At 54.9% G+C, this 13622-nt stretch overlaps 1 protein-coding gene across 2 annotated transcripts; it reads left to right on the top strand.

Annotated features, from left to right (window-relative positions):
* Positions 1–460: 460 nt before the first annotated feature.
* LOC109284170 (HLA class II histocompatibility antigen, DM beta chain) lies at positions 461–11766 on the top strand. Of its 2 annotated transcripts, none has more exons than XM_059715286.1 (6): positions 461–631; positions 8090–8371; positions 9091–9375; positions 9792–9905; positions 10103–10138; positions 11219–11766. In XM_059715286.1, the coding sequence occupies exons 1-6, from the start codon at positions 583–585 to the stop codon at positions 11227–11229; spliced, it is 777 nt and encodes a 258-aa protein (XP_059571269.1). In that variant the 5' UTR covers positions 461–582; the 3' UTR covers positions 11230–11766. The 2 variants fall into 2 exon arrangements, with proteins under 2 accessions (XP_059571269.1, XP_059571270.1); XM_059715287.1 differs by lacking the exon at positions 461–631 and adding an exon at positions 1131–1371.
* Positions 11767–13622: the final 1856 nt, after the last annotated feature.

Raw genomic sequence — 13622 nt, forward strand, 5'->3', positions numbered from 1 at the left:
TTAATGATCCACTTTGCCTAATTGCAAAGGAGCTTGTCAAACCTGGAGGGGGGACGGGGAAGGGAGAGGGTAGAGCCTCCTTTGTTCTCCAGGAGCTCCAGGTCCCCACCATGACTTTGCCACTGACTCCCTGCCATGACCTGGTCAAATCCCTTAACAGACTGTCACAGGTGGGGTGGGGGGCTTCCTACCTGTCCGGGGGGGCTGCTGGGAAAATACCCACCCCAGAGGCAGGCCAGGCCCCCTGAGGGCCCAGCTCTGGTGTCCTGGCAAGATCCCCAAGACCTCCTGCTATGTCCTAACATCGGGCTGCCACATGCCCTGAGTCCATTTCCCTGTTGAGGCTTGGGCTTAGCTGGCTTTACCCGGTGACTGATGATGCCCTGGGCTGCACCTGCTGTCATTGGGTGCTGGGTTGGTGAGGAGTAAAGTCTGGGGTGGGGGCATTGGGAGACACCAGGACAGGCAGACAGACAGACGCAGGAACAGGGGCAGGGATCCCGCTGAGGGGGTTGCTGCAGAGGAGGGGATCTCGGGGGGATTGCACCCTGAAGAGCCTGGGATCTCTCCCCCCAAGCCAGGATGCAGGTGCTGTGGCTACTGCTGGCAGGGCTGAGCTGCCACGGAGCAGGTGAGAGGCAGAGGCTGTGCAGCTGGAGGGGGGGAGGAGGGGGCCTGTACCCCACTTCCCTGGGGGGCATGGTCTGGGAGGCGTGGGACACCCCGCAGGCAATGGCAGCCACAGGAGATGCTGGCAGGGTGGGGCAGGAGGTGAGCAGCCCCCAGGAGGAGCAGGGGGCCATACGTGGGTGGGGTGTGTCAGATGAGGAGGGGGTTTGACCTCCTGTCTAACCCAGCGATGACTCTGTCTGTGTGTGGATGGGGTCTGACCTCAGGTATAACCCTGGGCATGGGCCTGTCTGTGTGTGGATGAGGTGTAACTCAAGAGATAACCCAGGGGGTGGGGGCCTGTGTCTGCATGCAGGGGGACTTTAACCTCATCTACAACCCCAGCTGGCTGGGGCTGCATGTAGGCAGGCATAACACTCTGTATAACCCTGCAAAAGTCATGTCTGTGTGTGGGCAGTGTGTAACCCCACTGTAACAGGGAACCCTAGCCGTGTTACCAGGAAGCAGAGCGGCCCCTTTAAATGCTGAAGCTTGCGGGCGCAGCCAGCTGGTCAAGCGGGGCTTAAGGACCAGCGCTGCCGGCTGGTCAGGCGACAGGAAGGGGACGGACAGAGCCATATAAACCTCAAGCAGAGAAGGGCAGGGAGGCAGCAGAGAGGGAGACTCCCAACGACTGTGGAGCAGCTGCAGCAGCCTCCTTGGAGGAATACGCCAGGTTGTGAGACAGAAGCACAATCACATGTAAGCGGCACTCTGCTGCTCTTGTTTTTTTTATTTTAATTATATGTTCATAGGGGCCTATGATTTATGGTTAATGTTAAAAAAAAAAAGACCTGTGATTTGCGGCTGAGACTGTAGGGAGGGAGGCGGCCCCATTAGCGCCGAGGAGCGCCGGGGTAGAGGGCTCAAGGAGCCCTGCTGCACTAGGGGTGCAACACTACCGGCCATGAGCCCGTTGTCTCTTGGAGGGGAGATAGGAGTCTTGAAGCCAGGTCTGGTGGCTGGACTGAGGTGAAAGGCCCTAACTACAGAAAAAGGGGTGAAGCCAGAGGGGCTGAGGCCCCAACAGCCTGGTGCCATAGGGGCGCAGTGTAGAGGGGCCAGTAGGCCTGGTGTATGGACCGAAGAGCCTTGAGCCTGAGTGAGTTAGAGAGCTAGAGCCTCAGAGCCAAGCCCTGCTTAGTTGGTTTTGACTGACGGGCCTAGCTAGAGAGAGAGAGGGTAAACCCACAGTGGCTGAGACCCCAACATAAAGAGAAATTTATAAACCATAGACTCATAGATGTTAGGGTCGGAAGGGACCACAATGGATCATCGTGTCCGACCCCCTGCCCCGGCAGGAAAGAGGGCCGAGGTCAGATGACCCCAGCCAGGTGACTATCTAGCCTCCTCTTGAAGACCTCCAAGCTAGGTGACAGCACCACCTCTCTTGGGAGCCCATTCCAGATCCTGGCCACCCTTACTGTGAAACATTTCTTCCTAATATCTAACCAAATCCACTATCAAATAGTTTACACCCGTTATTCTTAGTCGCTCCCTGGGGCGCCTTAGGAAACAGTGCTTCCCCTATTCCCCGTTGACCTCCCCTAATAAATGTATAGGCAGCCACAAGATCTCCCCTCAGCCGTCTCTTGTGAAGGCTGAAGAGATTCAGCTCTCTCAACCTCCCCCCTGTAGGGTCTTTCCCGAAGGCCACTAATCATGCGAGTGACCCTCCTCTGGACCTCTCCAGATTCTCCGCGTCCCTCTTGAAGTGCAGCGCCCAAAACTGGACACAGTACTCCACCTGCGGCCTGACCAGTGCCGCATAGAGGGGGAGCATCACCTCCTTTGTTCTATAAGTCATGCACCTGCTAATGCACGGCAAGGTGTGATTGGCCTTGTTGATGGCCTCGTTACACTGCCGGCTTATGTTCATCTTGGAGTCAATTATGACTCCAAGATCCCTCTCTGCCTCCGAGATGCTGAGAAGGACACTCCCTAACCTATATGTGTGCTGGGGAGGTGTGTTCCTCCTTCCCAGGAGGAGTACCTTATATTTATCTTTATTAAATTGCATCCTATTTCTCTCTACCCATTGATCCAACCTGTCCAGGTCAGCCTGAATCTGCTCCCTGCCCTCCGGTGTACTAGCTTTGCCCCATAACTTGGTATCATCAGTGAACTTGGAGAGGGTGCTCTCCATGCCCTCATCCAAATTGCTGATGAGGATATTAAATAATATCGGTCTGAGGCCCGAACCCTGCGGGACCACACTGCCCACCTCCCTCCAGGCCGAGAAGGAAACATCCACCACCACTCTCTGGTGCAGTCCCTAAACCAGTTGGCCACCCACCTGACCGTGTAGGCGTCCACTCCACAGTCTGCTAGCTTCCCAATGAGGATAGGGTGCGAAACTGTGTCAAAGGCCTTCCTAAAGTCCAGGAAGATGACATCAGCCTCAGCTCCCACGTCCAGGCAGTGTGTGACCTGGTCATAGAAGGCTACAAGGTTTGTCAGGCAGGATCTACCAGTGACAAACCCGTGCTGGTTTCCCCTCAGCATCGTTTCCCCTGCTGGGCCTGCACAAATGTGTTCGTTGATTATTTTCTCTATCATTTTAACATCTGTGAGGCACAGGGTACGTCAAGGCGAGGTAGGAGTGTGCATTTTGGCCCTTAATGCAACAGATCATTATCCTATGGGTGGTGAGCCTGGAGCCTGTCTGGGAGCCTGTGGGTTAGCCTCCCTCTTTTTTTTAGAACCAAGTAACATCAAGTCATGGCAGGAAAGTAAAAGTGGAGGGGAAGCTGATCCCCAGGGAAGAAAAATTCAGCAAGACTTGACGGGGGCACACTCACTGGCCTATTTAAAGAAAGAAAAGAAAAGAAAAGTGCAGCCAAAGATGGCACCCTGTCACATTGGTGCACTGGTCAGGAAACTTCATATGGCAGTATGTGTCATAAAACGGTGGTTCGTTCATGTGAAAGAAAGAGCCCTTGGGTCTAAAAAGAAGCCAGAGAAGCAGGGGCAGGTGCTAACCCCAGACCTTGAACCTCAGCAACAAATCTTGGGCTGGCTACACCAAATAAATACAAAGCCTACAAGACCAAGCTGCAAGACAACAGGCACTGTTAGCCAAGATGGTGGGAAACATACACCCGCGAGCAACGACCCAGGTGGGGATGTGCGGCTATGGGGCCAGGGTTGATTTTGTGTCAGGACATGAGCAGCCTGCATTGACGGTAGACATGACGATAGAGAGACAAAGAGTACGTGCTATGCTGGACTCAGGCTCATCACAGACCATGGTGTGGAGAAATGTGTTACTGGAAAGAGAGAGGGAAGGAGCAGACCATATAATTACGTGATGCTGGTGCGGGGAACCCATTGAATTGGACAGAGTGTGGGCCATTCTGCAAATGGGCGATAAGACCCACTGGATGCTAGTTGCACCGGGTAGTATTACCCTACCCGATAATACTGGGATGTGACTGGCCAGAGTTGTTGACAGAGATAGCCAGTGTGAGACCGAAAGAGGAAGCCTTGAAAGAGGCGACCGAGGTGAGAGAAAGTTGCCGTTGGAGGCCCCGGGAGGCAAGAACACAAAGATGCAAGGCGAGAGAGCACAAGGCTGGATGGGAAGATGATCCTATGACTGAGGGGTTCACAGGTGAAGCCGAACAACCTCCACCAGAGGAAGAGGCTGAACAGGAGGTGGATGTCGCACATTTGTGGGACAATGAACATTTCCAGTTGGAGCAGAGCCGGGAGGCAGTTTTTCGGTATGCTTTATAGGAACACCTAGCTCAACGTAATGGTGAGGCATTACAACCAGAACTGATGAAGACGACCCCGAGGTTCGAAATGATCTCCTATACCAAAGTGAGCAAGGAAAGCCGGCAGGAGAGGAGGTCATACAGTTGCTGGTACCTTGGTGATATTGAAGGGCTCTGTTGAAGGTGGCTCATGAGCTCCCTATGGGCAGACATTTGGGCAGCGACAAAACAGAAGCCTGCATTTGGGCAAGATTTTTTTGGCCAGGACTCCTACAGCAAGTGGCGAGGTATTGTGCTTCATGTCCTGTGTGCCAAAAAATAAACCCAAGACATCCTCCAAAGGCTCCCTTAATTCCATTGCCCTTGGTGGAGGTTCCCTTTGAGCATGTGGCTGTGGACATTGTGGGGCCACTGACCAGAAGCAGCGCTAGAAACCAGTGTATTTTAGTTTTACTGGATTATGCAATGAGGTACCCAGAGTCTGCGCTGATGCGGACAGTATCTGCTCAAAAAGTGGCAAATGAGCTATTGAAAATAGTCTCATGCGTGGGACTCCCCAGGGAACTGCTGACAGACCAGGGAACACATTTTACATCACGCGTGTTTGAAGAAATGAGTAAAGCTTTGGGAATTAAACACCTAAAGATGGCAGTGTATCATCCACAAATGGATGGGCTTGTGGAGTGATTTAATTGGACGTTGAAGGAGATGTTAAAGAAGTTCATGGTAGAGAGTCCTCAGAACTGGGATAAAATGTTACTGCCTTTGCTTTTTGCCATAAGGGAGGCACCCCAGGCTTCGACTGGGTTTTCACTCTTTGAACTATTGTATGGCTGGTAACCAAGGGGAATCCTTGATTTGATTAAAGAGAGTTTGGAAGAACAGCATAGTAAAGACCAGAACTTGATTCAATACGTAATACAACTGTGGGAACACGTTGAAGCAGCTCAGAGAGCGGTTTTTGGAAATCTCAGAGGCCCAGAAATGTCACGTGATGCATTATAACCGAGGTGCACGGGAAAGGAAGTTTGGCCTGAGGGACCATGTGTTGGTTCTGTTGCCCAACCGTGAGAGTAACTTGCCCGGTGGCAGGGACCCTATGAAATTACATGCCATGTGGGGCCCATAGACTATGAGGTGTACTAGACAGACAAACAAAAACAGAAGCAAATGTATCATGTCAACATGTTGAAGTGGGAAGAGCAAGAGTGTATGTATCTGGCCCTTCATCCTGAGGAATTAGAATTGGGACCCTCTTTGGTGGAAGGAAAGGGACCAGGTGACGTAGAACTGGCCCCACGACTATCCAAAGAGCAGAGAAGGCAGGCCGCTGAGCTAGTCAGGGAATATGGAGATGTGTTCCAAGAAACTCCTGGGGAAGCTCGGGGTGTGATATATTGAATAAAAATGCCTCCGGGCCAGGTGATCCGCAAGAGCTGGAGACGGATTCCACAGCAGCTGCAGAGTCAGATAAAAACAGAGATTGAGATGATGCTGGAGAAAGGCATAATACACAAGTCCCACCGTGACTGGCGGAGCCCCATTGTAGCAGTGCCCAAGCCAGATGGGAAAATCCGATTTCCGGAAGGTAAATGCAGTGGCTAAGTTCAATGCCTATCCAATGCCGAGAGTAGATGAACTAGTGGAAAACATCGGGCAAGCCTGCCACATTTCCACTTTGGACCTAACAAAAGGTTATTGGCAGGTCCCAGTAGCACCTGAAGATCAAGAAAAGACAGTGTTTGCCACCCCTTGGGGTCTATTCCAATTTCAAAGTAGAGGCGTAACGTAAGTGCCAAGCTCCTCATACAAAAGAACAGGAGCGGGCTTTTCTGGGACTAGTTAGTTATTATAAAAAGTTTGTACCTCATTTTGCAGACTTAGTAGTACCTTTGATGGAGATGATAAAGGCTAGGGCCCCAACCAAGGTGAGGTGGACACCAGAAGTGGAAAAGGTATTTCCAGTGGTGAAGGACACGCTATGTTTGCAGCCCCTACTATATACACTGGATTTTAATAAACCCTTCCTGGTGCAAACAAACGAGTCAAATATGGCTATTGGAGCAGTGTTGGTCCAGAAAGGGGGAGAAGAAGAGCATTCCATAGCGTACGTAAGTAGGAAATTACACCCACCAGAAAGGAATTACTCTATGATAGAAAAAGAGTGTTTGGCGATTAAGTGGGCAGTTGTAGCACTCCAATATTATCTATTAAGGCAAAAGTTCACGCTGATCACAGATCACGTGCCTCTACGCTGGCTGCAGAGCATGAAGATGGATAATGCGAGGCTGATGAGATGGGGTCTTAGCCTTCAACTGTATTGTTTTGAGGTGGAGCATCGCCCAGGAACTGAGAATGTAAGTGGGTTATGACTGACGGGCCTAGCTAGAGAGAGAGAGGGTAAGCCCATGGCAGCTGAGACTCTACCCTAAAGAGAAATTTATAAAACATTTGTGAGGCACAGGGCATGTCAAGGGAAGGTAGGAGCATGCATGTTGGCCCTTAATGCAACAGCTCATTACCCTTTGAGTGGCGAGCCTGGAGCCTGTCTGGGAGCCTGTGGGTCAGCCTCCCTCTTTTTTTTAGAACCAAGTAACATCGAGTCATGGCAGACAAGTAAAATGTGGGGGGGGGGAAGCTGATCCCCAGAGAAGGAAAATTCAGCAAGACTTGCTGGGGGCACACTCACGAGCCTATTCAGAGAAAAAAAAGGAAAAGAAAAATGCAGCCGAAGACAGCACCTTGTCGCACACATCCATAACCCCAGGGGGCTGTGTCCATTTGTGGAATGGGGTAGCTCCTTGTATAACCCTGCAGAGCTATAGCTGTGTGTGGATGGGGTAAATCCCAGCTATAACCCTAGGGAGACACTGTCTGTGTGTAGATGGGAGGGAAACCCTCAGCTATAACCTGGGGGGTAGGCTGTGTCTGTGTGTTGAGGGCATCTAACTTCAGTTATAACCCCAGGGGAGTGATGTGCCTGTGGATGGGTTTTAAACCCAGCTATAACCCCAGGGGGACTGCACCTGTGTGTGGAGGGACTGTAACTCCCTGTATAACTCTCCATGACCTGTGCCTGTGTGTGGAGGGGGTTTAATCCCAGTGACAAGTCCAGGGGGCACCACATCGGTGTGTGGATGGCGGGGTAACCCCACCAAGGAGATTGTGTCTGTGTGTGGATAGAGTTTAACCCTAGCAATAACCCCATGGTGGGCTGTGTCCATGTGTATATGTCTGGAGGGGATGACCCCAGCTATAACCATATGGAACCAATGTCTGTGTGTGGATGGGGTTTAACCCCAACAATAACCCCAGGGTGGGCTGCGTCCATGTGTGGACAGGGGGGTAGCCCCAGCTATAACCCTGGAGGAGCTGTGTCTGGATGGGCACTGCATCTGCATGTTGAGGGAGTGTAACTCCCTGTGTAACCCTTCAGGGCTCAAGTCTATGTGTGGAGGTGTTTTAACACAGCTATAACCCCAGGGGGCCCATGTCTGTGTGTTGATATGAAGTCATGCCAGGTATAACCTCAGGGGGTCCACATCTGCGTGTGGGGCAGGGTAACCCCAGCTATAATCCTGAGGGAGCTGTGTCGGTGTGTAAATGGGGCTCAACCCCAGCAACAACCCGAAGGAAGACTGTGTCTGTGCGTGTACACCTGGCACAGCCCCATTCACATGCGCCCCATGCCATCCCTGCAGGTGGCTTCATGATGCATCTAGTGACCGAGTGCCCCGTGGCTGCCAACGGGTCAGTGCTGGCCGTGGACGTCTACCTGGCCTTCAACAAGAACCGGCTGGTGTGCTACGACCCTAACAGCCACCTCTTCTATGGCTGTGACCCTGGACTGCTGCAAAATGCGTCCAACCACATTGCCAGCGCCCTCAATATGAACAGGACATTCATCCACCTGGCCGCCAGCAAGCAACAGGGCTGCCAGGACCAGATCCAGGGGCTGTGGGCCCAGACAGCACTCCGGAGACGTGCGTGGGACCACGGGGCAGCAGGGACAAGGAGGCGGGATGCCGGGGTGGAGGGGTCCATGCGGGGACAAAGAGACAGGACATCAGGGTGGAAGGTCCCGTGGATGGGTCTGGGGGATGAGAAGACCAGATGCTGGGACAGAGGGGCCCCTGGGTGGGTCTGGGGGATGAGGAGACCTGATGCTGGGGTAAAGGGGCCCGTGGATGGGTGTGGGGAGACAAAGAGACCAGACACCGGGGTAGGGGGGCCCATGGGTGCATCTGGGAGAAAAGGAGACCAGATGCTGGGGTAGAGGGGACCATGGGTGGAGCTGGGGGAAGAGAACAGCAGACGAAGGTGTAAAGGGACCCATGGGTAGGTCTGGAAGGACAAAGGGACCAGAAGCTAGGGTAGAGGGGCGCATGGGTGGAGTCCAGGGGGATGAGAAGACCAGATGCCAAGGTATAGGGACCTGCGGGTAGATCTGAGGGACAAGGAGACCACACACTGGGGTAGAGGGACACATGGGTGAAATCATGAGTGATGAGGCTACAGGGTAGAGGGGCCTGTGGGTGGGTGTGGGGGATGAAAAGACCAGGCGCTGGGGTAGAGGGGCCTGTGGATGGATCAGGAGGAAGAGGAGAGCAGACACCAGGGTGGAGGAGCCCGTGGGTGGGCCCAGGGGATGCTGAGGGGCAGCCGCCACCCTCACCCATGCCGCTGTGTCCCCCTACCCCAGGCCCACCCCAGGTGCGTGTGGCAGCGCTGCCCATGCAGAGCCGGCTGGCGCCCACGCGGCTGGCCTGCTTCATCTGGGACTTCTACCCAGCGAGCGTGCAGGTGTCGTGGCTGCGCAACGGGCACCCGCTGAACACCAACGAGACGGGTCCCGTGGCCACCGTGCCCCACGGCGACTGGACCTACCAGACCACCCAGATCCTGCCCGTGCACCTGAAGCCTGGAGACATCTACACCTGCGAAGTGAAGCACGCTAGCCTGTCTGAGCCCCTGCTGCGCCAATGGAGTAAGCCGATACTGGTGGGGGGGGGCAGGCAGGGGCAGGGGCAGGGGCAGGGGCAGGGGCAAGGGTATGGGGGGCAGGACCCAGACGGTCAGGGGGAAGTGAGACCTCGATCTAGTAGGGTGGAAGGCACCTGGGAGCATGGAGGAGGTAGAAGAGGAGGGGGAGGGATGCTCGGGGGGAAGGGGAGGAAGAAGGGGGCCTAGAGGCTTGGGGAATAAGGGGGATAGAAGTGAGAGGGGGACCTGGAGGCATGGGGGAAAGGGGCTTAAATGCATGGAGGAAGGGGGCAGAGTTGGGCCCAGAGGCACAAGGCGGAAGGGGGTAGAAGAGTGGGGAAGGGCTCTGAGATGCCTGGGGGCAGGGAGGAGGACCAGGGGGTGCAGCAATCTCCCCTGATTGCCACCCCTTCCTGACAGGCCCTGGGCCATCGGACCAGCTGCTGTGGGGCTCGGCGGCTGCGGTGCTGGTCCTGGGGCTCCTGGTCTTCGCAGCTGGCACCTTGTGCTGGTGGAGGGCCCCTGTCCGCCATGGTGAGCACTGGGGCCCATATCTGAGGGCAATGGCGGGGGGTGCTGGGGGGTTCGGTGGTCCCTGGGGCTGGGGGAAGCTTGGCTGGAGTCTGTGCCCCCTGGGGAAGATGGGAGCAGTACTGTGGAGTCCAGGGCGAGGGAAGCTGGGGGGCTGTGAGGGCTGGACCCTGACTAACTTCCTGCCTCCCCTCCTGCAGGCTACACTCCTCTGGCTGGAGACAACTACCCCCGAGGTGAGTGTAACTGTCCAACCATCCATCCATCTGTCCGTCTGTGTCCCCCTCCCCACTTTTACCCCCTCCATGGCTCATCCTCCTTCCATTTCTCCATCCTTCCCTATCCACTCACCTCTCTCTCCATCCATCCCCATGCACTTATCCTTCCTTCCTGCCATCCCTCCTTCCATCCTTCCCCATGCACTTGCCCCTCCATTCCTTCTCCTCCTGTCCATCCATCCATCCATCCATCCATCCATCCATCCATCCAACCCTCCTTCCCCTTCCAAGTACACATCCATCCCTCTCTCCCTGTACAGACACCCCTCCATCCTTCCCTATGCGCTCATACTTCCATCCATCAATTCTTCCTCATGTGCACAGCCTTTCATCCAGCCATTCATCCCTCCTTCTGCCTCTCTCCCTCATATTCATCTCTCCATCCATCCATCCATCCATCCATCCATCCATCCATCCATCCATCCATCCTGTGTCCAGGTCTGGGCGCCACACTTCAAAAAAGATGTGGAGACTCTTGAAAGGGTCTAGAGAAGGGCCGCAAAAATAGTTAAGGGCCTGGAGGACAAAGCTTATGAAGAACAATTAAGGGATCTGGGACTATTCAGCTTGGGGAAAAGGAGACTGAGAGGGGAGCTTGGTGGCCATCTATAAGTACGTAGTGAGTGAATATCAGGAGCTGGGCAATAAAAACTGTTCACTGGTGCGCCCCAGGGGAGGACAAGGAGCAATGGCCATAAGCTGTTAAAGGATGGTTTCAGGTTAGATGTAAAGAAAAACTTCTTTATGGAAAGGGTGACCAGGATGTGGAATAGACTTCCCAAGGAGGTGGTGCAGTCCCTAACCTTGGAAGCCTTCAAGAGGAGACTAGACAGACACCTTGCAGGGATCACTTGATCTCAGCAGTATTCCTGCCCAGACCCGGGGGTGGGGTGGGGATTGGACTCGATGGTCTTTTGAGGTCCCTTCCACCCCTTAATGTCTATGATTCTTTCTATGATCCATCCATCCATCCACCCCTCATCACAGACTCCTTCCTCCGGGTCTCTCATCCCCTTCTCACTCTCATTCCCCCTCTAGGCAACATCTAACACTGGGTCGCCAGGCCCCAGGGCTCCCATGGACTCTTCCCTCAGCTGCAGACCCTGGTGCTGCCCCTGTGCTTGGTGCCTGATCCTGGCAGTACTACGTGACCTGAGCCCAGGACAGCGGTACTACAAGACACCCACCCCAGTGGATGTCCGCAACCCATGTGGGCGGGCATCCCTGTTTCATGCAGCCACCGATCTGTATATCGCCCCAGCCAATGAAGGAGGCTGGACATGGACCCTCTGAGCTGCGCCCCATCTCTGACCTCCCAGTACAGACCAGCAGTGCCACATAGCAATATAAGGACTCAAATAGAGCCCCTGACCCCCAACCCCTCGCCCCTCTGTTGCATGCCCCCAGGCTGACAGAAGTCCATAAGAACCAAAAAGACACTAGAGCATGCCCCAGAAGTGGGCAGTGGGGGTTTGGGCCCTGCGCGCTGCACATGTGGGCCAGGGTGCTGCACGTGTGGCAGGGGGGACAGCAAGATCTCGGCCCCTGCCAACTGCCCCTGAATAAAAGGTGGCTTGTTCCCCAGGCTCCACATCTGTCTGTCTGTGTGCTATGCACCGGGGTAGGTAGAAACTGGGCTCTGCACTTCCAGCCTTGGCATTTCAAGGCCCCCTGCTCTTGTCCCGTGCTCTCACCCCACTGCCCCCAGAGCTTGGAAGGGACCCGGGCATCCTGGCTCTCGATCCCCCGCCCCCCTCCTCTCCCCGACCTTGAGAAAACCCAGGTGCCCGGGCTCCCAGCCTGAACCCAGCAGCTGTGGGTACTCCGGGTCCAGCAGAAGCAGTGCCAGGGCAGGGATTTCCAAGCCCTGAGTCACCGATGTTAGTGGGAAGGCGTGGGGGGGAAGTGAAACCCAGGCCTAGTGGGCTCAGGATGCAGAGGGACAGACATACAGACGGGGCTGGTAGCTCCCGATCGCTCCTCCAGGCAGGTGGGTGAGAACAGCTCTGCCAGGTTGATCGGTGGCAGCCGTGAGACATCTGCTGGCCACAGAGAGAAACTCCAGCAGCTACAAGGGATGGGACCCAGGAGTCCTGGCTCCAACCCACTTCACTCCGCTCCTCTTCCTGAGCTGCAGAGAGAGCCCAGGTGTCCTGGCCCCCAGCTCCAAGCCCCGCAAACCCAGTCCCCAGCCGTGGGGGAGCAGGACTCAGATGCCCCGAGTCCCAAAGCTGCAGGTCCCGAGCACAGAGGACAGGCACCCCCACACAGCCATGAACTAGGCACGGTTGGACTGAAGCCCCCTTGCCCTTGCTTTCCCATCCTGGGAGAACCAGGGGTGCAGATTTAGCTGCATAAAATCGGGAACAGCTGGAAATGCTCCAGTCTGGAGCTGGCTGTGATCTTCTCAGCTCCCAGGCTCCAGAGGTCGAGTCCATCCCATCTCCTCCCCCAAACCCAGGGCCGTGGTGGAGAGTACAGCCCCATCCAGCCCTGTGCCCCTGTGGTGCTTGCTAGAGACCAGGGTACGGGCATCCTGCTTGCCCCAAGGTCAAGGTCCAGGAAGCCAAGCATGGAGAGGAGTCAAGGTCAGGAAGTGAGAAGCCAGAGCCTGAGAGCAGGTCGAGCATGGGCCCTGCAGGAAGAGCTAAAGGCAGGAGCAGGGAACAACCAGAGCCCTTTGCAGAGGGCTGGGCTCCTGCCCTGAGCCCACAGGGCACTCAGACCCAGCTGGATGTTGTCAGTTCCTGCCTGAGGGTTATTGGGCTGTTTGAAAGGCCTGAACCCTAATGTCCCCAACCCACAGGCCCATCTGACCCCATATCTCCCTGAGTTGTGTCCCCTCAAGGTCATCAGCCTCTACAGCCCTTTCCAGGGAAATCCCCAATGGCTTCTGTCCCCCTTCTCCAGCTCTCCTTCCTTCTCCTTCCTTCCTCTCCTCCCATCTGTTGACTGCTCCAAGTCACATCATTCATGTTTCTCAGCCGTGCAGCCTGTTTTTTAACCACAACTGAATCCATGAATGCAAGGGTGGAAGTTCAATAAGGACAAGTTCAATAGGCTCAATAAGGACAAGTGCAAAGTCCTGCACTTGAGACAGAAGGATCTCATTCACCAGTAGAAGCTGGGGGCTAACTGGCTGGGCAGAAGGTCTGCAAAAATGGACCTGGGGGTTACAGTGGACAATAAGATGGATATGAGCCAGCAGTGTGCCCTTGTTGCAAGAAGGCCAATGACATACTGCACTGTATTGGGAGTAGTGTTGGCAGCAGATTGAGGGTTGTGCCTTTTCATAGGAGGTGCACTGCCATGCTTAGGGGATATAAGTGCACCCACATGCACCCCCTATGCGTCACCAATGGTCTGGAGAAGAGGAGACCGAGGGGGATTGAATAGCAGCCTTCAGCTCCCTGCAGGATGGTTAGAAGATGGAGCTGGACTG

Source organism: Alligator mississippiensis, chromosome 11 (assembly GCF_030867095.1).
Source record: "Alligator mississippiensis isolate rAllMis1 chromosome 11, rAllMis1, whole genome shotgun sequence".
Taxonomy (NCBI): domain Eukaryota; kingdom Metazoa; phylum Chordata; order Crocodylia; family Alligatoridae; genus Alligator; species Alligator mississippiensis.